Source organism: Halichoerus grypus, chromosome 2 (genome assembly GCF_964656455.1).
Source record: "Halichoerus grypus chromosome 2, mHalGry1.hap1.1, whole genome shotgun sequence".
NCBI lineage: Eukaryota > Metazoa > Chordata > Mammalia > Carnivora > Phocidae > Halichoerus > Halichoerus grypus.
This window is the reverse complement of record NC_135713.1, coordinates 66,902,151-66,929,601: the sequence shown is the minus strand read 5'-3', so window position 1 is coordinate 66,929,601 and position 27,451 is coordinate 66,902,151. Positions and strand designations below refer to the sequence as shown.

The 27,451-nt window shown below is 34.3% G+C and overlaps 1 protein-coding gene across 1 annotated transcript in view; it reads right to left on the bottom strand.

The window, feature by feature from the left end:
• The window catches only part of TMEM232 (transmembrane protein 232), a gene marked incomplete at its 5' end in the record, with an annotated part of 189,213 nt that extends 162,280 nt beyond the window's left edge, over positions 1-26,933 (bottom strand). The window contains 6 exons of the mRNA XM_078066320.1: positions 3,650-3,816; positions 6,605-6,704; positions 10,803-10,960; positions 13,524-13,629; positions 15,055-15,166; positions 26,806-26,933. Coding sequence (XP_077922446.1) covers positions 3,650-3,816; positions 6,605-6,704; positions 10,803-10,960; positions 13,524-13,629; positions 15,055-15,166; positions 26,806-26,933 — 771 coding nt within the window. The remainder of the gene's footprint in view (positions 1-3,649; positions 3,817-6,604; positions 6,705-10,802; positions 10,961-13,523; positions 13,630-15,054; positions 15,167-26,805) is intronic.
• Positions 26,934-27,451: the final 518 nt, after the last annotated feature.

Genomic DNA, 27,451 nt, shown 5'->3' with positions numbered 1-27,451 from the left:
CCAAGATTGACAAGAACAGATAGATTTTTTTTTTTTTTTAGATAGCATCTTTCTATTTTTTATATTTTTTAATTTAAATTCAATTTAATTAACATATACTGTATTATTAGTTTCAGAGGTAGAATTTAGTGATTATTTAGTTGCATATAACACCACATGCTCATTACTTCAAGTGCCCTCCTTAATGCCCATCACCCAGTTACCCCATCCCCCCACCCAGCTCCCCTTCAACAACCCTGTTTGTTTCCTATAGTTAAGAGTCTTTTATGGTTTGCCTCCCTCTCTGTTTTCATCTTATTTTATTTTTCCTCCCCTTTCCCTATGTTCATCTGTTTTGTTTCTTAAATTCCACATGAGTGAAATCATATGGTATTTGTTTTCTCTGACTGACTTATTTCACTTAGGATAATACCCTCTAGTTCCATCGATGTTGTTGCAAATGGCAAGATTTCACTCTTGCTGAGTTATATTTTTTGATGGCTGAGTAATATTCCATTGTGTGTGTATATATATATATATATATATATATATATACACAAGAATAATTTATTCTTGTGTATATATATATATACACACACACCACATCTTCTTTACCCATTCATCTGTCAATGGACATCTGGGCTCTTTCCATAATTGTGGACATTGCTGCTACAAATATTGGGGTACACGTGCCCCTTCGAATCACTATGTTTGTATACTTTGGATAAATACCTGGTAGTGCAATTGCTGGATTGTAGGGTAGTTCTTTTTTCAACTTTTTGAGGAACCTCCATACTGTTTTCCTATGTGGCTGCGCCAGTTTGCATTCCCACCAACAGTGTAAGAGGGTTCCCCTTTCTCTGCATCCTTGCCAGCATCTGTTATTTCCTGAGTTGTTCATTTTAGCTATTCTGACCAGTGTGAGGTGGTATCTCATTATGGTTTTGATTTGTATTTCCCTGATGATGAGTGATGTTGAACATTTTTTCATGTGTCTGTTGGCCATTTATATGTCTTCTTTGGGAAATGTCTGTGTCTTCTTCCCATTTCTTGACTGGATTTTTTTTTTTTTGGATGTTGAGTTTGATAAGTTCCTTAGATTTTGGACTAGCCCTTTACCTGATAAGACATTTGTAATTATCTCCTCCCATTCTATAGGTTGCCTTTTAGTTTTGTTGACTGTTTCCTTTGCTGTGCAAAAGTTTTTATCTTGATGAAGTCCCAATAGTTCATTTTTGCCCTTGTTTCCCTTGCCTATGGAGACATGTCTAGCAAGAAGTTGCTGTGGCCCAGGTCAAAGAGGTTGCTGCCTGTGTTCTCCTCTAGGATTTTGATGGATTCCTGTTTCACATTCAGGTCTTTCATCCATTTCGAATTTATTCTTGTGTATGGTATAAGAAAGTGGTCCAGTTTCATTCTTCTGCATGTAGCTGTCCAATTTTCCCAACACCACTTGTTGAAGAGATTGTCCTTTTTCCATTGGATATTCTTTCCTGCTTTGTTGAACATTTAGATTCTTAAAGAGAAGCAGAATCAACACTGAAGGTTGCCTGCTTCATAACTAGAACACTCATATTGTCAAGATTTCACAATATCTTATTTTTTTAAGCAAAAACACTCAAATCACTCATTAAGCACAATTAACTTCATAGTAAAACACAATTATTTAGTCAGCATAATCATGTCCTTAGATGAAAATTACTATATTTAACTGCCTAAGTTAAAGTGAGTTCCTAAATATAATGTTCAATAATAATTGTTAACATTTTCACGGCCCTCAATAATTTACAAGGCACATGCTTTTTTGCAATCTTCACAACAATCCTATAGATTAGTTAGGGTGAATATGATGATGATGATAATGATTACGATGATGGTGGTGGTGGTGGTGGTGGTGGCGGTGGTGATGAAGTCTTTTTTAAAGATAAGCAAATGGGGATTTAGAGAGCTCAACGGACCTCCTCTGAATCATACAGTCAGTTGCTGAGCATGTCTTTCTTCTCATGACCAATGTTCTTACCATTGTTCAGTATCATAGATTATATATTTATTGCTAAAATATTCTTTAAACTTAAAAACAAGATCCCTTTTGTGCATGAAGTAATTGGTGCTCATTAGTAATTATAACCAAAAGGTTCAAAATTACTTAGCATATGTCACTCTATGTCAATGATTCACCAAGTAGTGAGCCAAAGAGAAAACACAAAAGCCTATAATGATTACAAATAGATGTGGTTAAATGTGTTTCCTTAAGTACTTATGTTTTAGTTGGTTTTAGAAAGGGCCCAAGAGAAGCATGGGAAAACTGTGAGGCAAATCATAATACAACTATTTGAAAAAGGAATCTTAAATTTTTTTAGTTGTTTCAACTTCCCTTATGTTAAACGTTTTCCTTTAAGATTTATTCATTTATTTATTTTAGAGAGAGTGCGCATGAGTGAGGAGAGGGGCAGAGGGAGAGAGAGTATCCCAAGCAGATTCCAAGCTGAGCATGGAGACAGACACAGGGCTTGATCCCACAGCCCCGAGATCACGACCTGAGCCGAAATTAAGAGTCAGACACTTGGGGCGCCTGGGTGGCTCAGTCGTTAAGCGTCTGCCTTAGGCTCAGGTCATGATCCCGGGGTCCTGGGATCGAGCCCCACATCGAGCCCCACATCGAGCCCTACATCGGGCTCCCTGCTCCACGGGAAGCCTGCTTCTCCCTCTCCCACTCCCCCTGCTTGTGTTCCCTCTCTCACTGTGTCTCTCTCTGTCAAATAAATAAAATCTTAAAAAAAAAAAAAAAAAGAGTCAGACACTTAACTGACTGAGCCACCCAGGCACCCCCGTATGTTTTCCTTTTTAAGAAATTATTAGAAAAACAAATTTTCTGTTTATAAACTATGAAATAATAAGTATATGTAACAAAAAATAAAATAACAAAAGAAGCAAGGTTTCAAACTGTTCACTGCTTTCTTTTGGAGTATATGTGAGAGAAGGAAATACATATGAGCCCCAGAGATTGAAGTTTGTTTTTTGAGGTACATCAGCCTATAATATATATGAACGATTATATGGCTCACTGCAGCTCTGTTCGCATAATACATAATTTATTACATACCAAGGAATTACATGATTGGGACAGTTTTCTCTAATGTTGATCACTAATGTCCAAGTTAGAAATTAAAAGACAATTTTTCATATACTAGAGATTATTTTATTTACTCAATTCTGAACCATTTAAAAACATTTCAGTTGATTTTAATAGCATTTTAAATGTAATTACATATGAATTATGGAAGCATCAAATATGACAATTGCTCTCATTAATAGCCTGTACTTTATACACTTTCCTTTTAATACAAATGTAATATCTTAAAATCCTCATTTATAAATTAAATGGCGTTGCTATTTCCGATTAAATAGCTGAGATGGAATCTATAAGGAAAAAGATATTATGACATTACTCTATTTAAAGTCATAGTGGTGCATACTGATGCCCCACTGCTAATCCTATTAACTACTGTCCAGGAACTGTGCATATGGTTTATTGTTTTTGCTATTTGTTCCTCTCACCCTACCCCCACCACCAGCTAAACTCACCTTCAGCAATGTTACAGTATTGGCAAGCACAATTATTTAATCATATTAATGTTATCTGACTCATTATGCACTAGGATATACTCACCATATCAGAATCTATGTTCTTATAGCTTTTCTTGTTTTCCACAGGGCTAAAAATTGATCCAGAGAGGAGTTCTCTTTTGCATATAATTTCCATGGTTTTCAGAATGAATTGCACATTTGAAAAGATGTTTGGATACTTGTAATATGACTCTCCAGAGAAACAAAGTGCTATTTTAAGAAAAATAATTTGTGATGAATATTTCATTAATATCTTGCATTGTGTTTCATTTGTCTTTTAGTTACTAAAATATAATTAAATTCAGTACTTAGATGCTGAAACTGCTATCCATTCCCCCATCCATTCAAGATTTATAATGTTATGTATGACCCCTGCTGGCATAATAGAAAACTACAAGGTAAATAATTAATACGTAAGAGTTTATATAATTCAGAACATCAATTGCATAATAGTCGAATGCCCAATTAAGTATAGTTACTGCACAATAATGGTTGAAAACTTCCAGGTGAAAATAAATCAAGTTATAACATTCATATGTTATCATATCATAATGGATACTTTGAAACTGTAATCCTACAAACAAATCATCACTGTTAACCTACATTCTCCAGTTTTATTCTTTTTCAAGATGTTATTGTTGTTGATTTTTGAAAGAATATATTTTAAATATAACAACAATTATGTCATTCAACATAACACTATGTGGTATTTAACAGAAATATCTTTATGCTGTTCTTTTTGTAAACTTTTAGACAATTTTTGAGTTTCAATCTATTGACAGTGGAAAAAAATAATAATAACTACTCTTCTACTATATGGCTACATGGATAGGAGGCAGTTGCTAATGGCCCCAGGTAAAAATCATTCTGTTGCTAAAGACAGAGATATAGCATAAGTAAGGCTCTACTTAACAGTATTTGACAGAAGGGCAAAATTGGGGATTTTATCCTTATATGAAACAAAGTTATTGGTTTTCTTGGGATAGATCTATAATAACAAACTAATGTGAGATCTTGAGATCTTATTCACATAATTTTTCAAAATTTATTTGCCACTATCATCTAATTATTTAATGAGTCACTATGCTGAACACAGTGAGGAGTTAAAAAGAGGATTATAATGTATGAAGAAGTCAAAACAAGTGATATGATAGACATAAATTCTTATTCAGTCTTGTCTTGGTTTCATACCCTGTCAGAATTTGTAGTAGTGGTGCAATTTATTGGGCAGTCTCCAAAACACTTCTATTATCTCCTATTCTCTCCTCCATGACTTTTTCCACCAAATATTCCCTTTCTTGTATCTTGAGTCTCTTTTTTATCTCTTATCCTACAACATACTAATCTTTTCCTCTTTTGACCTGTTTTCTTTATTCAATCCATTAAACTAAAAAGTTTATTTAAAACTAAAAAATAAAGTTTTTTGAAAAGAAAAATTGACAAGCCTTGAGCTAGACTCACCAAGAGAAAAAAGAGGACTCATATAAGTAAAATCAGAAATGAAGGGAGATGGGGCACCTGGGTGGCTCAGTAAGTTAAGTGTGTCTGCCTTCGGCTCAGGTCATGATCCCAGAGTCCCGGGATGGAGCCCCACATTGGGCTCTATGCTCAGCGGAGAGCCTGCTTCTCTTTTGCCCCTCACCCTGCTCTGCTCTCTCTCACCCTCTCCCTCTCTCAAATAAATAAATAAAATCTTTTTAAAAAAAGAAATGAAGGGAGATGTTACAATAGAAAAAAAGGATTAAAAAAAAGAAATACAAAAGACCATAAGAGACTACTATGAACAATTATACACCAACAAATTAGACAGTCTAGAAGAAATGGATAAATTATTAGGAACATACAACCTACGAAGACTGCATCAAGATGAAATAGAAAATACGAATAGAGTGATTATTAGTAAGGAGACTGAATCAATAATCAAAAACCTCCCAACAAACAGAAGCCAGAACCAGACAGCATCACTGATGAATTCTACCAAGCTTTCAAAGAGAATACCAATCCTTCTTAAACTCTTCCAAAATATAGAAGAGGAAGGAACTCTTCTAAACCCATTTTATAAGGCCAGCATTACCCTACCAAAATCATACAAGGATGCCACAAGAAAAGAAAATTACAGGCCAATATCCCTGATGAACATAGATTCAAAAATCCCCAACAAAATATTAGCAAACCAAATTCAAGAACACATTAAACGGATCATACACCATGATTAAGTGGGATTTATTCCAGAGATACAAGGATGGTTTAACATCCCCAAATCAGTCAATGTGATACACCACATTAACAAAATGAAAGCTAAAAATATGATCATCTCAATAAATGCAGAAAAAGCATGTGACAAAAATCAACATCCATTTATGATTAAAAGAACTCTCAACAATGCAGGTATAGAGGGAATGTAACTCAACACGTCCAATGGTTCTCCAGAATTTTTTCAGTTTAGAGTACATTATCTTGACTGTATTTGTCAGTATGTAAAATTTAAGATTCCTCCTGAATTCCTCATTTTCCCTTATATATAGCATAGATCCAATTGATCACCAAATTTAGTGTCTTTTTCCTCCTAAACATTTTTCAAAACTGTTCTACTCTATCTCATTCCCATTTTAAAAGTTCATAATGGTTAACATCTCCTGCCCAACTAATGTCATAGCTAACTGATGCCCTGCATCCACATTCTTCTTACTCTAGTTCAGTATCTACATTGTCATAGTATTACCTTACTAAAATATAAAATTACTTTCTTGAAATCTAGAAAGGTAGATACTATTACAGATGAGGAAACTGAGTCACAAACAAGATCATGCACTTAGTTAGGTAGAAAAGTTAAAAGTAAAACCCACGCAGTCTGGCCCAGAAGCCTTGTTCTGAAATACTGTACCTATTACTTTTCATGAAAAATAAAATACAGTTTATGTTCTTTATAGTGATAGTCTGAGTTTCTCAAACTATAACATAAAACATTTATAAGTACAGAAAATAAAAGATAGTCTACCGTATAAATATGGTTGAAGCCTAAATAAATGTTGTTTAAAACTTTCTAGGTGACCATGCAGGAAATATATAAAAAGTCGTAAGAAGACCAAATAGCCAATCTGTCAAAAGAAAAAGAAAAAAAATATTTTGTGTTGCATCAATAGATGTTTAGAAACTATAAGGAAACTAAACCATTTTATTATTACATTTGCTTTTGATGAAACAATTTCAAACTCACTTGAGCTTATGTGCTTTTGAAATAACTTTAAAACATTTATATCAAGGTTGAAATACTGGTTCAGCCAAGAAAATCTTATAAATCATCTCTACATTATATATAATGACCAATACTGAATGCTATTTTGTTCCATGTCCTGTAGCATAGTATTTTTCAAGTTGCAAGTCATGGCCCTTAAGTGAGTCATGAAATCAATTGAGAGGGGATTTTTAAACAAAATAGAAAAGAAAATATCATAGTACATTGCACAGTTCCTTGTTTTGGGAAATAAATCAGTGTGCATTATGTGTGTGCTGGATTGCAATGCCAAAGATATTTCTTTCTATGAGTTTCAGTCAAAACAGTTTAAAAAACATTTCTTTAGATAGTTTTGAGAAATATTTTGCCTGGGCATACTATGCTACACTAAGATCCCAATTCCCTTATGAAAAAAGCCATTGCTAAATAAACACTACTATCTTACCTCTGTGAAGTTTCATGTGTAGCATGTTTGTTTTACATACAATACAGAAAATGGAATATCTGCAAAAATATATGATGTGCAAGTTTTCACAGAACATAAGAAAAAAACCCACAAACCATAGAAATAAATGGAACACAAATTCTTAAATTGCTAAAGCATAAGATTATGGAAAAAAAAACAAATAAAACAATATCACTATCAAGATACATGTAGTCCAAATCCTCTTAACAATGATGCAGGGTATTGTCAGGTCCATATGTAAAAAATAATAATAAAACAAAAAAGATGATTCTACCAAGTCTCAGTGATTAAACCAAGACAATTTAACAAATAAGTGGCATGACTGGACTTTGAACCCAAGACTGTGCTGCACCAAAAGTCATGAATTTTCTATTATAGCAGTGATTTCCAAGTATTTTTATCATAAAATTCTATTGGTAAAATAAATTCTGAGAACGCAGCACCAATATTTATAAATGTATCTATAAATTATAAATATGCACCATTTATAGACTTAAATAAAAAGAAAACATTTATGAAGGATATCCAAGGGATCTCTTCATACAGATCACTTTGATATAGTACTATGCTTCTCTAAGAGATTGAAGTTAGATGGGAAGTGGAAATTGTCAGATCATTTAAAAGAATACTGCTATTTTCTAAGTGAGAATATTAAAATAAAAAATACCCCTTGTTATAGACAATGAATGAAAATTAATCAAAGGGGAATAATTTGAAAGGAATTAGAGATGGATACTGAAAGGAAAATTCATTTTGAAAAATTTCACATTGTACAAAATAGAAAAATACATGAAAAACAGATCAGTTTGAATGATCACTGTATTATACCCTAATTTGGTCATGAGTTTCACCTGACCCAGAGGCTATCCCTAGTTATAACTATGCCTGGAAAAATGGTTTTAAAAGCTTTCATCTATAATATTCTGAAAGTCTAAATTTTTATTAAAAAATCTGCCTTTCTGTATCTCTAAAATATTCTGGGACCCTCTGTGCATCTTTCCTCGTCTCATTTGTGTACATATTCTTTCTGTAGCTTGACAGCTTGAGCTTTGCCTCCTAGACTGAATCTCTCCTTGTCAATTTCTCTTTCTTCATTCTACCATCTTTCCTTCCTTTATTCCTTAGTCCCCTTCTTTCCTTCTCTTTCCATGACTACTTCTCTTCATTTATCAGACTCTATTATCTAATAGTGAAACAGAAAAGATGAATAATATTTATTATGTGTTATATTTTAATGGTTTGTTATGTGCTCCAAGTTTTTTTATAGAAGCTTGAAGAACATTTTCTATCTAAAATGTATTAAACTATCGTTGCTTATATGTTATTCTCTACACTTCAGTTAAGTAGACTTTAATACTTAAGATGGGATTATACACTCAGTGGTAAATACCGAGGAAAGAAGGCACACAAAATGTGAAAGTAAATAATATTATGGAATCAAATATTTCTGGCTCCTCCTAATGCTGAGCTATATACTACTTTATCAAAAAATGGTGCATATGAAGGTGGGTGATGCTTCCCTGGCAATACGTTTCAGTATATCATACTGTCAAAAAGAAAAGATCAAAAGGGAGGTTTCCAACTGACTGTCAGATATATAACGAAAATTCTACAAAGTCAAGGAAGATAACTGAAATGGCTTCTTGCCTGAAATCAAAGGTACTTATAGAGCATGCTTATTTCTACTAGCTAATTTATATTATCTAGAACAATAAGGAGTAGACTTTGAAATTAGTAAATCTGAGAGCCAAGGTAAATGTATAGCATTATAGCTGAGAGTCCACTGGGTTTCAAAACCTTCTGGGTTTCAAAACCTTCTCTGCTGAGACCTTGAATAATTCACTTAGACTCTCTATGCCACAGTCTGTAAAATAATGGCCAATAATAACACTTACCTTTTAGGATTGTTATAAGTTAATATGTCTAATACATCTAAATTATGATCGTTGTGCAAGACATTGTGCAAGTTAAGTTCTAAGTGTACACAGCTATTATATGAACCTGTGCAAATTGTCTAAACTTTCAGATGAGAAGATATAGGAATCCTTTTAAAAATAAATGACATAGTGATGGGGTGCCTGGGTGGCTCAGTTGGTCAAGCATCTGACTCTTGGTTTCCGTTCAGGTCATGATCTCGGGGTTGTGGGATCGAGGCCCGCATAGGGTTCCGTGTTCAGTGGGGAGTCTGCTTGAGATTCCCTCATTCCCTCTCCCTCTGCCTCTCCCCTCCGCTCATGCATGTGCTCTCTCTTTAAAATAATAAATCTTTAAAAATAAATAAATAAATGACATAGTGTATATAAATTATAAATAATTTATGCAATGGCTAAAACTTTATTTTAGAGTCATTTATTGGTAGCAGAAATATAAATGGCAACGAATGGAAAATGGTCCCTAAAGGGAATGAGAAGAAAAGGGGAGAAAACCAGACTTGCTTTATATTTCTCCTTTCATTCTTTTATCATTAATATAGAAATGTAGATATCTTTTTAAATCTCTATAATAATTTTATAATCTTTTTATATCTCCTTAATGGACAGTTTGGGAAACAGGAAAAAGAAGAAAAAGTCATCATGGTAACATCTTGCCTCTCTTCTCCCATCCTTCTTCTACGCAAAGCCTCAGTTCTTCGCACGTTCAATTTCCATTACATCTATTACGTGCTCTCTGAATTTCTCCTGGTCTCCGTAAGTCTTTTACCCCCAAACATGTTGGAGAGGATCTAGGCTTGAGTTCTAAGGACTAAAATATAGTATCTTCCAAAAATGCCCTGGCTGACTCATGAATATTTTCAATGTTTGGTTTCTAACAGTTCACAGTCAAAACTGAATAAGAAATTATTCTTGCAAATAATACTTAATAATTTTTGCAAGTAATTCTTAAAATACATATATCCTAAAAATATATATTCTTATATTTTTTTCTTCTGCTTTTCTTTATTTTCTTTGCAATAAACCACTACTTAACCTAAATTTTTTGGACTCATAATAAATTTTGCAACAGGCAACCGCAATCATCACAGGGAGTAGAACCATATGACATCCAAGACCTTCTAAAACATGAACCCCATGAAGATAGTTTCCTATCTTACGGCTCTAAATGACACAGAATAGTGAGAGAACAACTCATTTTCTCAAATTGGGCAACTAGTTAAGGTTATCTGTTGGCATTTTTAAATGGAAAGTGGCATTTAAAAATCCTTAAAATAGAAAGAAAAGTTACACATACGCAGACATACATTTAAACTTGATTTTAACTAAATATTATTTTCTTACATAGTTGGTGGAAATATATTTTCTCAAACTACCTCCATTTGGATATCAAGTAATAATGTATTATCCACATGTAGAGAGAAGATTAAAACAAACTATCAAACAAGAGAATATTCCATAATAAAACCAAATGGCCTGTTTAGATCCTAAAACAGCTGTCATGTGACTACATGTAGTATGTGTAGCAATTACAACATATTTAGAATATTTTAAAAAAACATACCTTTATCAGCTTTATTTCAACTGAATATAAGTATGTCTTTTGGAATGCATCACAACAGAGTCTATATAAAACTGATTCCGCAACAAAAAATAAGGTAGGCAGATGATCATAATCAAAGGAAGCATGGTCCAGGGAAGCATAAAGCATATTTAAAGCTTCTGAAATATTAAAAAGGTAGAAACTGCATAATTTGAAGATCATGCTTTTGTCTACATGCTACAATTAAGTCTTATAGTTAACTATTTGTTGTCACCAAAACCAGATTGTGGTTTTAAAATATGAAAAATGTAAAATGTTAAATATTTACAAATTCTTTGACACCCCTCCCGTCAAGAAGTGAAGTCTACAACCCATTCCCCTTGATCCTGAGTAGGTCTTGTGACTGCTTTAACCAATAAAATGCTAGCTCAGAAATAGCCATACAGCTGCCACTTGGATCTCTTTTTCAAGATAGCTAGCCTTGGAACACTTAGCTACCAACTAAGAAGTGTAATTACTCAGAAATCACTAAGCTGGAGAGACTACAGAGCTAGAGATAGAAGAGAGAGAGAGAGATGCCCAAGGAGCTCCAGCTGTTCCACCCAACACAAAATAGATCACCAGGCCATAAAAATAATGATGGGGAAATGGAGCAGAACTGGATGACAAAAGATAGTGCTAAAGATAAGTGCTATAAAGAGAAGAGTGGAAAACTAGAAAATCAAGGCAGAGGAAATAGGACCCACGGGAGATGAATGAGGAAGAATGTAGAGCTAAGGCCCTAGAGATAATTACACCTCAAGTTATTACAAAGATTTTGAAGGGCTGCCATGTAAATATCTGAAAAGAACAGCAAATGCAGGGACTTGAGGAAGGAAAAGCCCCAACACATGCAAGGAATAGAAAGGAGATCAGTATGGCTGGAGCATAATGAATAAGTAGGGAAGACAGCTAAGAATAAGATCATACAGAGCCTTGTAAGTCAGGGCTTCTTTTAAGCATAATCAGAAGTCACTAGAAATGATTTTAGTATGATCACTGCTGCATGGAGGGTGAACTATAGAATGAGGAGCAGACAAGAGATACGTAAGACACAGATGTGGAGGGTTTTCAGTTGTGGAGCTGGTACTAAGAATTCATATTTAAGGTTTTTATTTGGAGTTCAATATCTTGAAGAATGAAAAAGCTTTTGACTGTGTGTAACAGGAAATACAAAGAAATGTCTCCAAAATAAGTATGTTTATTATTTCACAAGATCATAGATGGAAAGACTGTAGGGCTGGCTCATATACCTGCCCTCTGTATGCATTTTTCTTTCATTTTCTAGTTCTTCTGATGTACCTAGTGACAGTGATGACCACACAAGCTCCAGGCATCTTTCTCTTACCAAGCCATTTGGAGAGGAATCAAAAGGTATAGGGAGGGAAGAGGTGCTTTCTTCCTAGGCCTATCTTTTTCAAAAGCAATTCAATAAAAATACTTCAAATAGACCTATTTTTACATCTCTGATTAGGACCAGGTCCTGTGACCACTCCTAATCTAATCACTGGCAAGTAAAAGGAAATCCCATGATTACTTTAGATCACCCATGACTTACTACCCCCACCCCTTACCCCGCCCCCAGGCTGGAAGGGCCAGTCCTCTTCTGAATCCCATGATTGCAGGATACCTGAACAAAAGAGGTTTAATGGGCAAAGAAAAGTAAGTAACTGCTGGTTGTTGATAAGCCAGGGGTGTTTATTTCAATATCATTTAAACATTTAATAGAGGTCAGGCTATGGATAGCGCTGTGATGAAAGTGCCATAAAGGCAAGTTAAATACAGAATTGTTCTTATTCTTCCTGTTGCTTGAAACCTCCCAGATAGCCCTACAAAACTCAATTTACATGGGGAAATACTCTCTGACCTCATATGGTTAACATTCTAAAACTCATTTTAAAAGGCATACACATAAAATTCAGATAATGATAGAAGGAATTTTACCTCCTTAAAAATAATGTTTTTTTCTTTCTTTTTTATTGGTTGGAGGATGGTTTGGAAGGAGACATATAAATGAGAAGTGATAAATGAAAAAGTAATGAGTGAAACGGCTGTTTAAAATAAGTGGAGGGGCGCCTGGGTGGCTCAGTCGTTAAGCGTCTGCCTTCGGCTCAGGTCATGATCCCAGGGTCCTGGGATCGAGCCCCGCATCAGGCTCCCTGCTCTGCAGGAAGCCTGCTTCTCCCTCTCCCACTCCCCCTGCTTGTGTTCCCTCTCTCGCTGTGTCTCTCTCTGTCAAATAAATAAAATCTTTAAAAAAAATAAAATAAAATAAAAAATAAAATAAAATAAAATAAGTGGAAAACAAAGGACCATTTGGTTAACGTTTTATGAGGAAGAATTATAAAATGCCAAAACAAGTTTCTCAAAAGTATACTGCCTATTGTAATTGAAAATCACTTCAATGACATTTTATATTACTTTTTAATTAGCTACTAATTTTAGAGAAAAGCAATGAAGACTGTGCTGAACAAAAGTTTTTAAAACAATTTTGTAATTAAAAAGTTGAGCAGTCAAATTCATAAATTCAAAATTGCAAAAGGAGCTTTCACAGTGAAACATTACCAGATATTTCGATAGAGAAAGGCAAATTTTCCTTGACTCCTGCACAATTTCTAAATATTAAAGGTCACAAGTTATGCCTTTTCTGCTAATCTAGAAAACACTCAGGGTAACTAAGAAGAGCTTAGTAAGAGTACATACCATCTTGGATTTCTCCTTTGCACTGAGCGAGATATATTACTTCCGTCCATGCAGTAGGAAGATGTACATGCTTCCCAGAGCCTAAGGTTTTGAGACCCAATTTTCTCTGTTATGGGGAAGCATGAAAAAGGCAAATCAAAAGGTATAGCTTCTTACAAATTTATTTATTTGCTTATTTATTTTGATTATCCTTTAACTATATTCTGAAAGTCATTCTATGAGGCTATGCTCTATAGCCAGTTTATATAAAACTTTAAAAATTTTTGCTTGTATTATTTTTATTTTTGATTATTTTATGTAAATTGTATTAGTGCTGAAACATAAAGGATGTTTGTTAATATTCTGAGTTATATCATTAGTTATTTGCTAAAAATAATTCTCATTCTTTACTTTCAAGGGTTTACTTCTACCTCATTACCCCACCAAGAGAATGCATCTCTGATTCTAGAAGGAAAAGCATATTGGATGTGATTCAACAGAAATTAGCTTAATGCCAATTGGCCGGAAAATTCTGGCTACTTCACTGTGAATGGACTAAAATTAATGAACATGAAACAGATACCAAGACTGCCACTCTTCCCTTAATGGGCCCACTCCTGGGGTTTCCCCAGGGAGCAGTTAGCCAATTGGACAAAAGCTCACTGATGAATGTACCTGCTAGCACCTCTCAGCATGCAGACGTACCAGAAGAATATTCTTTTTCTAATCAAATTTTTTCAAAATTTTAAAATATGTGAGCAACAGTGAACTGAAATACTGGGAAATAACAACCACCACAACAAAAAAGATGGCTTAATTTATGCTCCAGTTTGTGCAACCGTTATTTCATGAATTTTTTTATATTATGTATATTGGTAATATGGTATATATGTACCATATGTATATACACATATACCATATATATATTTGTACCATATATATGTATATTGGTAGTATGTATATTTGGTAATACATATATTATTTCTCTGCCTAACATAAACTGGATCTAATGTAAGAAAAGCAAAACAAGGACTGATTTCACTTCCTGTCTGTTTTGATATGTTTTTGAAAATTTAGAAATTAATGGCATACTCTTAAAGACTGTATTTTCTACCAGTTAGGTGAATAGTTTGTTACAGAGAAAGAACACAGTATATTGTGCATGTATCGTGTGAAGGTTTAGGGAAGCTTCCTTTCTTCTTTGGGACACATGATATCTCAGTCAACCTTTTTTTTTTTTTTAGGAAAAAGTGGAATTATTATAATCAAGAATTTATTTGCCAGCCTTTCATATTTTGTGGTGAACTCTTGGACTAGTGTCAACAGTTATATTCTTCAGTAATTTATGGAGAATCTTCACCTAAAAAAGCCATTTGACATTGAATTATTTGGTTGTAAGCTTTAATTTTACTTTGCGTTAGTATCTTTAATGATACTTAATGATTTTAAAAAGGTATTTCTTATTTTTACTTTCGATATTTTAGAACATGTAACCACCCACCGACTAGAACAGAAAGTCCATATATTAAATAATCAAATAGTGTACTATTACCTTACATCTTAGAATGTTTTTTCTAGCTAGGTCCAACAATTCTTTCTTCTCTTTTGGATTTTTTGTTTGGTTGAATCTCAAGATGAATTCTTTTGTGATTGAAAATGATGGACTAAACCAAAAACAAATCAATAATTATAGCTAACAGTTCCCAAATTTTAATTAATCAATATCTAGGGGCTAAGTGTAACTATTTTCTTTTGAAAAAGTACTTTACCTTAATAAAAATGTTTCATACACATACAGAGAAATCAGTAAAATAAAAAAATATATATGTGTACAGGACTCCTAGATTGATCTAATCATACTCTTGGATTAAGAAACATTATTCTCATGATGTAAAAGAATTCTGTAGCCTCTGTAAGAAAAGTTTCTGGAATGGCTGCCAGAAGTCTTGTTGGTATATGCCTCCTTCATAGGTAAAACCCAGCACAGCTCCAATTATGTTGAAGACTGATTTATCTCCTCACATATATCAGTATTGATTCAATTTAAGCTAAATTTTTATTCTTTCCATGCAAGTGAAATCAGTCCAACTGTGGCAGAAATAAAATGAGCAAGGGAGGAAAGATGTATGTGGTAAGGTCAGAGAGGGACAAGTAGCCAGATTAACTCTGGATGAGATGAGAAGTTATTGCAGGGTTTTGATAAGAGGAGTGGCATGATTTAACTTAAGTTTTAATAGGATCATTCCAATGTCTATTGAGAGTTGGAGTGTGGAAAGGTGGGAGGTAGCAAGGGAGGAGGCACATGTATACTTAGGTGAGATGGAATAGTGGCTTAGATCAAGATGATAGCAATGTCAGTAAAAAGAAGAGTTTAGATAATGGGTATATTTTGACATTAGCTCCAATAAGACTGCCCAAAGAATTAGAAATCAGGCATGAGAGAAAAAAAAAAAGAGTCATGATTGAACTGAGTAACTGGAAGGATGGAACTGTAATTTTCTGAAAAGGGGAAGATTGGTGGAGAAGCAGATTTGGGGTGAGGGTAGAGAATAAGTTCAATGTTGGATATATTATGTTTGAGACAACCATAGCCATCCTAGTGGAGACATAGAATAGGCAGTCAGATATATGAGTTTGAATTTCAGGGGGGGAAAGTTCAGGCTAGATACATCAATTTTGGAGTCATTATTGAGTCATTAAAGACACATGTGGTATTCAAAGTCTTGCAAATGGAAAGGAACCCCTGGGGAAAGTGCAGAGAGAGTAGACAAGCATTTCAAAGAGAAGTGGGAAAAATAAGTTGAGGGTGTATGCAAGAGAATGAGTAGAGTGATTATAATGATATACCACAGGATTTAAGAAGGGCATTGGATCAAAAGTGACATCAGATGAATAGTGAATAGGTAGTAGAATCAATGAGTTGTTTATTTGTGTGGTCTAATAACTTTTGGGAGTCAATGCTATTAGAAGGAGTGGTCTGGAAAAATAAAACAAATTTTTGTAACAACTTATTATATTCAGAATTTACTGAATTAGTTGCTTTGTGGGATCCAGGGAAAAAAATACATGAATAAAAATCAGATTTTGCCCCTGCATAAGTCACAGTCCTATTGAGGAGACAGATGTATGTAAAAGCAATGACAGTGCCTAATGATCACAGAATAAGCAGAGGTACTGACCATCTCCTATTAGATTTGGAAGTGGAGATACAAGGATGAAATAAAAAGCCCTGCCCTCATGGAGCTTATAGTAAAATAGAGGAATAGTTGAGGTGTTAGCACGCACAAACTCTGCTAGAACTGGGCATTTTGAAATAAGTTAACATCATTCTTGATTTCATGTTCTCTATCTCACTCTTGCCCTTGGAGACATCTGCTTAGACAGATACAGTGTAGGTTGGCTGAAAACTCTTTGTCAATAGTAATCTGGGATGACGTATCTTTGATCCTCATGAAGAGTCCAAAATAGCTTTAATCTTCCCATTTGTACAAAGTGCTATGGGAATTACAAGAAAGTAATGAATCCTTGAAAACATGGAAAGTGAATGCCTTTGAGCTTTCTTATAGATATTGAGTCCCTTAATTGGTGTCCCATAGCTCATGTCAGTAAATATTTAGTGGGAAATAAATATAGCTATTTGAACCATGTCTAGCCTATCACAAATAAATTTTCTTTTCAAATGCCTATATGTACTCTTTAAAGCGTCTTTTTTGCTTCTTAGGAGTTTTTTGTGTATCATTATATGATAATTTGTGTAACAACCTCAATTTATTTCTTCACACATTCTACTTTCTTCAAAAATAAATGTAATGTGGGGTGCCTGGGTGGCTCAGTCGTTAAGCGTCTGCCTTCGGATCAGGTCATGATCCCGGTGTCCTGCTCAGCGGGAAGCCTGCTTCTCTCTCTCCCTCTCCCACTCCCCCTGCTTGTGTTCCCTCTCTCGCTGTGTCTCTCTCTGTCAAAAAAATAAATAAAATCTTTTAATAAATAAATAAATAAATAAATAAATAAATAAATAAATGTAATGTGTTGCAAATATATAATAAGTGCAGTCCTGTGGAACAGGTAGTAAATAAAGAACATCATTCTAATTTTACATATAACAAAAATATACTTTGTATTAATACCCTACCTAAACTATTTATCAGAACTTTTTTTCTTTTTAGCTGACAACGCATTCGGTCAGTAAATATTTAAGAGAAGTCTCTTACGCACAAGATATTTTGCTATATACAATGAGGACTAGAGGAGAAATCAGACTCAGCCTCCGAAAATTCCCAATCTGGAGGGAAGTGAGATGGAATAAAAAGATGTGCTAAAAAAAAAAAAAAAAAAAAAAAATGAAATCCTGTAGGAGTTTGGAAGTAGAAATCATGATTCCAATGGTTCCTAGTCATATAATCTTTGCTTAATCACTTAATCTGTGTGAACTGTCATTTTTCGTATGTGGAAATGAGGACAAAATCTTGTAGAATTCTGAAAAGTATCAAATCAGAACACAAAGTCTGGTTCCCAGTACATATCAAGTGCTGGATAACTGTTAGTTATAAGCATTACTGTTTGGGGTTAAAGATTCAGAAAAAGCTTCTTTGCAGAAATGGCACTTGAGCTATAACAGGAATAGCAAGGAACTGGAATATGACAGAATAGCAGCTGTCCTTCCAAAAGTCTTTCTCTGCCTTTTCTTTGGCACATGATCATGTAGCTACTCTATATTTCCCAGTCTTTCTGGCTGCTAAATACGGGCACATGGCTAAGCTAGTGGGATATGAGCAAATGTAATATATGCAAATTTCAGGTCACCTTTAACTTAAAGACACACCATCTTCTCTAGAATGATGCTTTTTTTCTCCTTCCTGTGGACTGGAACACTAATATAGTGCTGAATCAGCTTTGATTAGGCAGATGAGTACAAAATCCTATGAGATAAAGAAGGTCCTGAGTTTCTCACTGACCCCAAAAGCAGAGCTGTCCTGTCAGCCTAGACCCACTGACTTCTTATGTCAGATAAATACATTTCTATCTTATATAAGCCACTGAAATTAGAGGGCTCTTTCTATAGTTGTTTCAAATTTACCCTAACTAATACAAATAGGACCAAAGAGAAAAAATAAGAATTTTAACCCAGCATAGACAGACGGAATGCTTAAAATCACGATAGGAAATGAAGACGGAAATTCTGGGTTGAGAACAAACATAAATGGCATTGAATGGTGGTCCATGGCAAAGATTTATAGCTGCCTACATCAGTGTCTATTCTCCTCCTTTTCTTATGAAAAGACTCTTTCTTGCAGTTACGTGTGCCTGTATGTCTATGTTTCAGCCAGTAAATGTAAGCAAAATTCAGCTAGTAATTCTGGGATGTTTACTTAAAAAAAGGGCACAAGCCCTTCTGCCATTCCTCTATTCTGCTGCATGAAGCACGACTGTGATAGCTGGAGCTTCAGTGCCACAATAAACCATGAGATGGCCTTACGTGTGAGCCACGTGCAGCAGAGCAGCTAGTTAGATGAAACCTAGGTCCCAGACCACCATACCAGCTCTGGACTGATTACATTCAGAGAAAAACTTTTACTTTATTTAAGTGGCATTGCTATTTTAGATATTCTTAGTTGCAGTGGGTGCTAATTCTATATTATGCACAGACGTTTGAGTTTTATTTAATAAGTAAGAGGGAACTATTGTGCAGAAGAGTTAAGAGATTATACTGTACTTTAGGATGATTAAACCGAAAGTCATCTGTTGAATGGGTTTAAATGAGGAATGACTGTTGATAAACCACTGGGCAATTATTTCAACAATTTAGGTAAGAAGTAATAAACGTCTGAACTGCAGTTTGGGCAGTACAAATAAGGAAGAGTAAATGAATATGAGAGATTAGGCGGAAGCTAAATCAATAGGGCTTGATGACTAATAGGATATGAGAAGATTTGTGAGGGTAGACAAAGATAATCTCGAGGTTTTGAGCCTACACAATTAGTAGTAGAGAACTGACATCAAATAAGATGGAGGAATGTGGGCAGATGATCTGTGCTGTTCTGGACAAATGGCTATCATTTACCTGTGAGGCATCCAAGTGGAGAGGTCTATAATCCAAACAGACTTGTGAGGCAGGCATTAGGAAGTGGATAGGATATGGAAGTAAAGATTTCAGATTCATTTACTATCAGTGATACTCACAGCCACAAAATTTCAAGAGGAAGAGTATGGAGAAAAAAAATGGTCAAGGGAGATCTTTGGACAGATCCCACAGTTAGAGGCAAGAGAGAAAGAAGAAACAATAAAATAATAGAGATTCAGGGAAGCACTACAATGGATTTCAAATATATGTATAATTTGGGGTGTAAATTCCTTCTCTGAGAATTGTTCATTACTCATAGTCCCTATTGAACCAATGGGTCCAACTTCTATACTAGTACTATATGACTCCACCTCCTTAACTGTAGCTGATTGGGTCACAAAAGACATCTGAATCAAGCTAGCAATCTAATCCTGTCTCTGGGGATTTTGAATAATCAGCTGATATTTTAAGTAGCTGATGTGAGAGCTGAATGGTCATATAAAACCAAGAGGTGGCTTTTGCTGAGAGGTCATTCAAGACAACAAAGCATCCCAAAGCAGAAAGCTACTTGCTCACCATTGTAGCACCCAATCAATATGCTGGATACTTTACAAATGTGTAACCAGAGCCCCTACCCTTTTCATGTTTATAGTCTAGTGTAGATGTGGACTACATCTGTCAAAGTTGACCATTTTATCTCCAGTATCAGTTAGAGAACATAAGGAGTACTGAATGAATGAATGAGGCCTGGCTATGCCTTCTGCTCTCAGGTTCCACAAGACAACCCTGTATCCTTCCATTACATTTTCCTTTTGCTTGAGTTAATTTGAACATGTGCCTATTCCATACAAACAAGCAATTCTAGACTGAGATACCAAAGAACAGAATGAAGATAAGGAGCATGACCAAAAATACACATCTGCAGGGATATCAAAACTAAGGACAAAGAGATCATTAGAGTTAATGTTTAGAAAGTCAGTGGAAACCTTTGAGAGTAGTTTCACAGGGTGCCTGGGTGGCTCAGTTGGTTAAGTGACCAACTCTTGGTTTTGGCTACATCGTGATCTCAGGGTCATGTAATCAAGTCCTGCATGGGGCTCCACGCTCAGCACAGAGTCTGCTTCAGATTCTCTCTCCCTCTCCCTCTGCCCCTCCCTCCACTTGTTTTAAAGATTTTTTAAATCTTTAAAAAAAAAAAGAGTAGTTTCACTAGTGAATTACTGATACTGAGTTGAGTTTAGGGATAAGAAAAATCTGATACCTGAAAACATTCCACAAAATGCAAGGCTATAAGGTCTCCATGATTAGTACCTGTATTGGCCATAAATATTGTATAGAGTCTCAGATTCACTTGACTCCTATCTGCATGATCTTCATGGCCCAAAACAGTGAGCTGCCCCTCCTCCTCTACATTTGGAGTAGCCACATGCTGGATGACACAAACTGGAAGTATGGATGAGTTAGCACCTATGGAATGAATCTTGACCAAGGAAAATGCTAGACAAAAAGCTACAGATCAGATGAATAACTCTCCTCATTTCTCCATTCCATGGACTACTGTGAGATGTGGCTTCTTCTTTTTTTTTTTTTTTTTTTAAAGATTTTATTTATTTATTTGAGAGACAGAGAATGAGAGACAGAGAGCATGAGAGGGAGGAGGGTCAGAGGGAGAAGCAGACTCCCCGCTGAGCAGAGAGCCCGATGCGGGACTCGATCCCGGAACTCCAGGATCATGACCTGAGCCGAAGGCAGTGGCTTAACCAACTGAGCCACCCAGGTGCCCCAGATGTGGCTTCTTCTTGAAACCTGTCTTTTTTTTTTTTTTTTTAAAGATTTTATTTATTTATTTGAGAGAGAATGAGATAGAGAGAGCATGAGGGGGGGAGGGTCAGAGGGAGAAGCAGACTCCCTGCCGAGCAGGGAGCCCAATGCGGGACCCGATCCCGGGACTCCAGGATCATGACCTGAGCCGAAGGCAGTCGCTTAACCAACTGAGCCACCCAGGTGCCCCTTCTTGAAACCTGTCTTAATAAGTCCCATTATGCCAAGTATGGACATGTCTGCTATATTTCATTGTGGCAAGTTGTGATTTAGTGCTCCAGGTAATAATGCATCAAGGTTTCCCACCTCATTTTCCTCTTTTTTTTTTCATCTTTAGCGCATTGACCTTGCATATCCCAAATAAAGTATTAGAATTTTAATCTTCTGCTTATATTCTGCCTTCTAGAGACTTGGGCTAAGACAGTGGTGTAAGCCCAAGTATAAGAGGACTGTAGTTTCTATGATTTTGCAAGACTCTACATACTTTGTACAGATATTCTCATCAGTAGCTACTGATCTCTCATTTGGGGTAATACATTCTTAAAAGAAGCTACATTTAATTGTATGTGTTCATGCTCTGATGGCCATCCATTTCCTAAGTCACCATATTTTTGGCTAAATCATCTGTAGCCATCCCTAAATGCTACAATATAGATGTCTCAGGCTAAAATTAACAGACCTGATTACAAGGTCTTAACCATTTAGAATTTCACTTAAAGGCTTATAATAATTCAGATAAATGAAAAACACACTATAGATAAAATAAACAAATGATCAGAATATAAATATAAGTCTAGAAAAGTTTCTTCTTGCTCCTGACAGAACATATTTACAGCCCATACTACAAAGCTATATTGTATTATAAATGTATGCTTATCAAAATCAGTAACATTATATAGATATGTACATATAGAGCATTTTAAAATATTTAGAGCATGTATTTGCTGAGCACATTTTACTAACTATAAAAGTGTCAAAAATATAAATAAAAAGGAAAAATTTCAGGTTTATTAACATTTTAGGAAACTTTGAAGACTACAGCCTCCCAGATATAAAAAATAAGCAGCTTCTGTGAGAAAGATGTAAAATAATCTAACAGCTTGACTAAATCTTCCTAATGTAAGACTTACATTCCCTTTTATTCTTTCCAGTCAGCTAAAATAAATGTATGTATTTGATATAAGCCTTCAAAATCTTCTGGTCTTCTCCATCTCTAAGATGAAGTAGAAAAAGCAAAACAGACTATACACAATAAAATAATCTTAATTATAAAAGAAAATCATGACAAAATAGTATACTTTGACCCAGTAATCCATTGTAAGATTGTGTGATTTTCTCTTTGGTCCAGAATGGACTTCAGTACCTCATCTGAAGGATTTACAGGGAGCCCTAACTGTGTCTCTAACAGAATCCACACTAGGCCTGCAAAAACGCATGTTTCTAAGGAAGAATAAGTGAAGCAAATACAGTATGAGGCATATGACAATTCACGTGACACCTAAGAAGGAAAACAAAGGTTATGTTCCTTCATTCTGGAAGGTCTCTGCTTCATCTGAAACAGCTGGTGCCAGAAATAGAATCTGGTTTCCCTTGGTACAAGGGGCCATGGAGACAAGACCAAGTATGTTTTCTAAGTGACCATGCAGTAAGCAAAAGCCAGGATTTTCAAGGTTCAGGAAACCTGGACTCCCTCCACATTGTCTGACTAAACGCCTAAGGTAAAAGCAATAGGAACTAGTCCCTCTCCCCAACCCCAGGGAGCTGTAGAGAAGGCTGCCTTAGTGCTCAGCAGAAAAGTAAAGAGAAAGAAAAAAGTATGTGCGCGCGCGCGCCTGTGTGTGTGTGTGTGTGTGTGTGTGTGTGTGTGTGTGTGTATGTGTTGCTGAGATCAGTCTCAGTGCAGATTTACACCTCAGGCAGATTTTAAAACTCAATGGGAAATTTGGTAACAAGAGAAGTACACATGGAAAACGTCACATACCAGAATAAATTATTCAAAGTATAGTAAAAAGAGACCAAAAAAAGGAAAATGGAGACGAAAGAGTGAAAGAGTGAAAGGTCAATATACAATGAGATGATCTAATACACATTTAGTCAAGACTCTCAGAAGGAGAGAAAATGAGTTGTCAAGGTAATTTCTGAAAAAACAGCATCTGATAACTTTTCAGGAATCATGACACAGGCCACAGATTTAAAAGGGTTGAGAGATCCAAGCAGAATAATTTTTTAAAATTACATTCTGACACATCATAGTAAAATTGCAGGAAATGCAAGACAATAAGAAATTTTTGAAAGCACTCAAGGTGGGAGGACACAAATTAATATTAAAGAAATAGCATCAAAATTTCACCTAACTTCTCAACAGCAATAATGGAAGCTATGAGTGGAATGACATCAATCCGCTAAAGGGGAAAAAATGGAATAAAAGTGATAACAGACGAAAGATAATTCCATATTCAGTTTTAAATTTCCTTCAAGAATAAGAATAAAATAAAAATATATTCACACTAACAGAATCAGATGTTCTCAACAAAAAATTCTCATAAAGGAAAATTTTAGAAGTTGTATATCTGGCAAAAGACAACATCTAAGAAGCAAAAAGGAAGGGAAAACAAGGAAAGTGATTAACAGTAAATAAAATATAAAAGAACATTAACTACTTAAATTAGTAATGAAGTCTAGTGGAATTTTAAAAAACCACAAATTAGAATTAAATTGCCAGATAAGGTTTGAGGACATTAACTATACTTAATCATGAAATGTTAAGAGTGTTCCTTTTAAATCAGGATTGAGATAAACATGTTCAGAATCGATAAGAGAATTTAGCAATATAATTGCATGTAAAATCAGTGTATAAAATTCAATTGTATTTCTCTCTTCTGGAAACAGCTAGAAAAAAATCTATTAAAAAATATATGTGTAAAACATATAATAGTATAAAAATACCACATACAGGGCACCTGGGTGGCTCAGTTGGTTGGGCATCTGCCTTTGGCTCAGGTCATGATCCCAGGATCCTGGGATCGAGCCCACAGGGAGCCTGCTTCTCCCTCTGCCTTTCTCTCTCATGAATAAATAAATAAATAAAAATTTTTAAAAATTGACAAGGCTTAAAAAAATACCAAATACATGGAAATAAACCTAACAAAAGATGCACAGTCCCCCTATGAAAGAAACATTCAAACTTCATTGAGAAAATTTTACAAATAACTAAATAAACGGAAGTTATATCTTATTCATAAGTTGGAATCCTTATTATGATAAAGATGTCATTATCCTCAAATTTATCTATAAATTCAAAAAAATCCATTAACCAATCCCAACAAGTTTTTGAAAAAAATATGACACACTCATCCTAAAAATAATATCAACAAAGAAGAACAAATTTGGAAAATTGGTCATGTTGACTATTGTTATTATTAAAATGATGGTAATTAAGTCAGTATGGCGTTGGTATAGAGACAAATAGACCAGTGAAACAGAATAGAAAAGCCAGAAACACCCACTATATGCAGACACTTGATTTATGTAATAGTTGTACTAGCAAAATATTGGAGAAGGATGTTCTTTTCAAAACATGGTGTTGGTCAACTAGGTATTTACATAAAAAAGGAAAATTTACACCTGTACATAACACCATTAACGAAAATCATTTCTACATGTATTACACGAAAGACAAAACAGTAAGTTTTTTAGAAAATCATGTATAAGAATATCTACATGATCTTGAGGTGGACACAGATTTCTTAACCAAAATACAAAAATGACTAATCACAAAAGACTGAGAATAAGTTCTGTTCACTAAATGGCATATATCCCATGATCCAACAATTCCATTCCCAGGTATGTACCTTAGGATATGTGCTAGGATGCTCAGTACAAGAATGTTCATGGAAACATTGTTCATAATAACCGTAAACAGGAAATAATTGAAGTGGCCAACAAGAGAAGAATGAATGGATAGTTCACAGTATGTTAATGAAATGGACTAATGGAGTGAATGAACAAAATCAGCAATGAAATCATAAAATCTTAAAATCATAATGACTATATTAATTTCCAGGACTTCTGTATGATGAAAGGCATCACAAAAACAAAGTTAAAAGACAAGCCACAGACTGAAAGAATTCATAACAAATATTTAGGAATATCAAATATCGATAAGAAAAAACACAAAGATAAATTGGAAAATATATAAACAGATAACTCATAAAAGTAATTCTAATGGTAACAAATATTAAAAGGTGCTGAGTCTCATTAGTTATCAGAGATTTAAAAAAAAAACTAGTTATCAGGCAAGTGCCACTTGTGGCCTATTACAATGACAAATATGAAGAAGTCTGATAATATCAGGTGATGGCAAAGATGGGGGAGGTGATACTTTCATATAACTGGTGAAGACAATGTAAACTCTAGAGACCAAGAGCATCAAGTAAAATTCAAGAAGTGAGGAATAAAAAATCCCACTCCAAAGAAGCACTTACCCAGGTATACAAAGAGATATATATAATGATTTTCACTATAGCACTGATTCATTGGCAAAAATTTGGAAAATAAGTAAAACAAGAAGTATTCATTATATAGTAACACTATACAGCCACTAAAATGAATGAAGAAATAATTATCAATAATAAAACATAATTATCGGTATGGATTGAATTAAAAACATAACATCGACTTTTAAAAAATCAAGTCACAGATAAATGAGTTAGGTATAATTACATTTATATTTACATGGAAAATGAAATTTTATATTCATGCATATTAAAGTAGAAAAATGAACTGAAATGATATATACCACAATTATTTTAGTTGGGAGGGCAGATGGTCAAAGAGCTTCACATTCATCTGTTCATCTATTCTTTATTAAAGAAAAATATTTGAAACAAATGTAGCCAAATGTCACCATGCAAGTTTTCTTACATATTCTATAATTCTCATTTTTAAGTTTTTAAAAATTTCTTAAAATCACAATCTTTAAATTATCAACAAACCTTGATCTAGTAACTTCATTTTAGAAACTTTATCCCAAGAAAATAATTTGAAATGCAGAAAGACATTCTATTTTGGCTTAATTTGAAATAGCAAAGGACATAGAAATAACCAAAGTGCTTCACAATATAGTAGTTATTAAATGCTTTCTCTTATGCATTTCACAGATTATTATGGCAACTTAATAGACATTTATAATTATAGAAAAAATGCTTATTTTAAACAAAAAGTGTAGAATTTAAAATTTTAGAAAGATATGATCACTATAAATTATGAATATTTATTTTAAAAATAGTAAATATATAGATGTACATATTTTAGAACTACATGTGATTTTAAAGAAATTATTCATAATATTCTGTACTTTTTAAATTCTATAATGCATATGGGTCTGCTAGTTTAATAAAATGAAAGTTTTTTCGGACTTACTTTGATTTATTTTTCCTTCTTTTCCTTAAATTTTGAATTTTAAACCTCAAGAGTTTTTCATGATAAGAGGAAGATATCACTCCTAATTTATTAATCATGGGTGATTTGTTAACAGGCATATTCACAGATCATAAACCTAAAGAAAAATATTAAATTTTATGTTAGAATACAAATGCACTTATAGTACCAAATAATACATTATATGCAAATTCATGATTTGTGGGGAAAAGGGTGGCAAGAAGGAAAACCAGGCTAAGAAAGAAATTATAATAAGGAAGAATTTAAATTTAAATTTAAAATGTCAGACCCAGGAGTCAAACCCAACTTTGAATTGAAAACCCATGTTCTTTCTATTATGTTAGTATTAAAAACTTATCTTTTCATATAATACTTAGCCTTTATTATACTTTAGCTGTTTTATCAGCAAAACCATTGGAAGAACATCATGGCATAGTAGTTAAGAGGATACAATCAAACTGATTTACTTAATTACCCTGTGTCTCAGTTTCCCCACTTGTACAATGGGAATAGTACCTCCTTACAGAGTTGCTATAAGAAATAAACAGGTCAATATATGTACATTGGTTAGAATAGAGCTTAGTATATAAGAAGCTTTATGTGGGGGCTTGTAATCATTATTAGATTA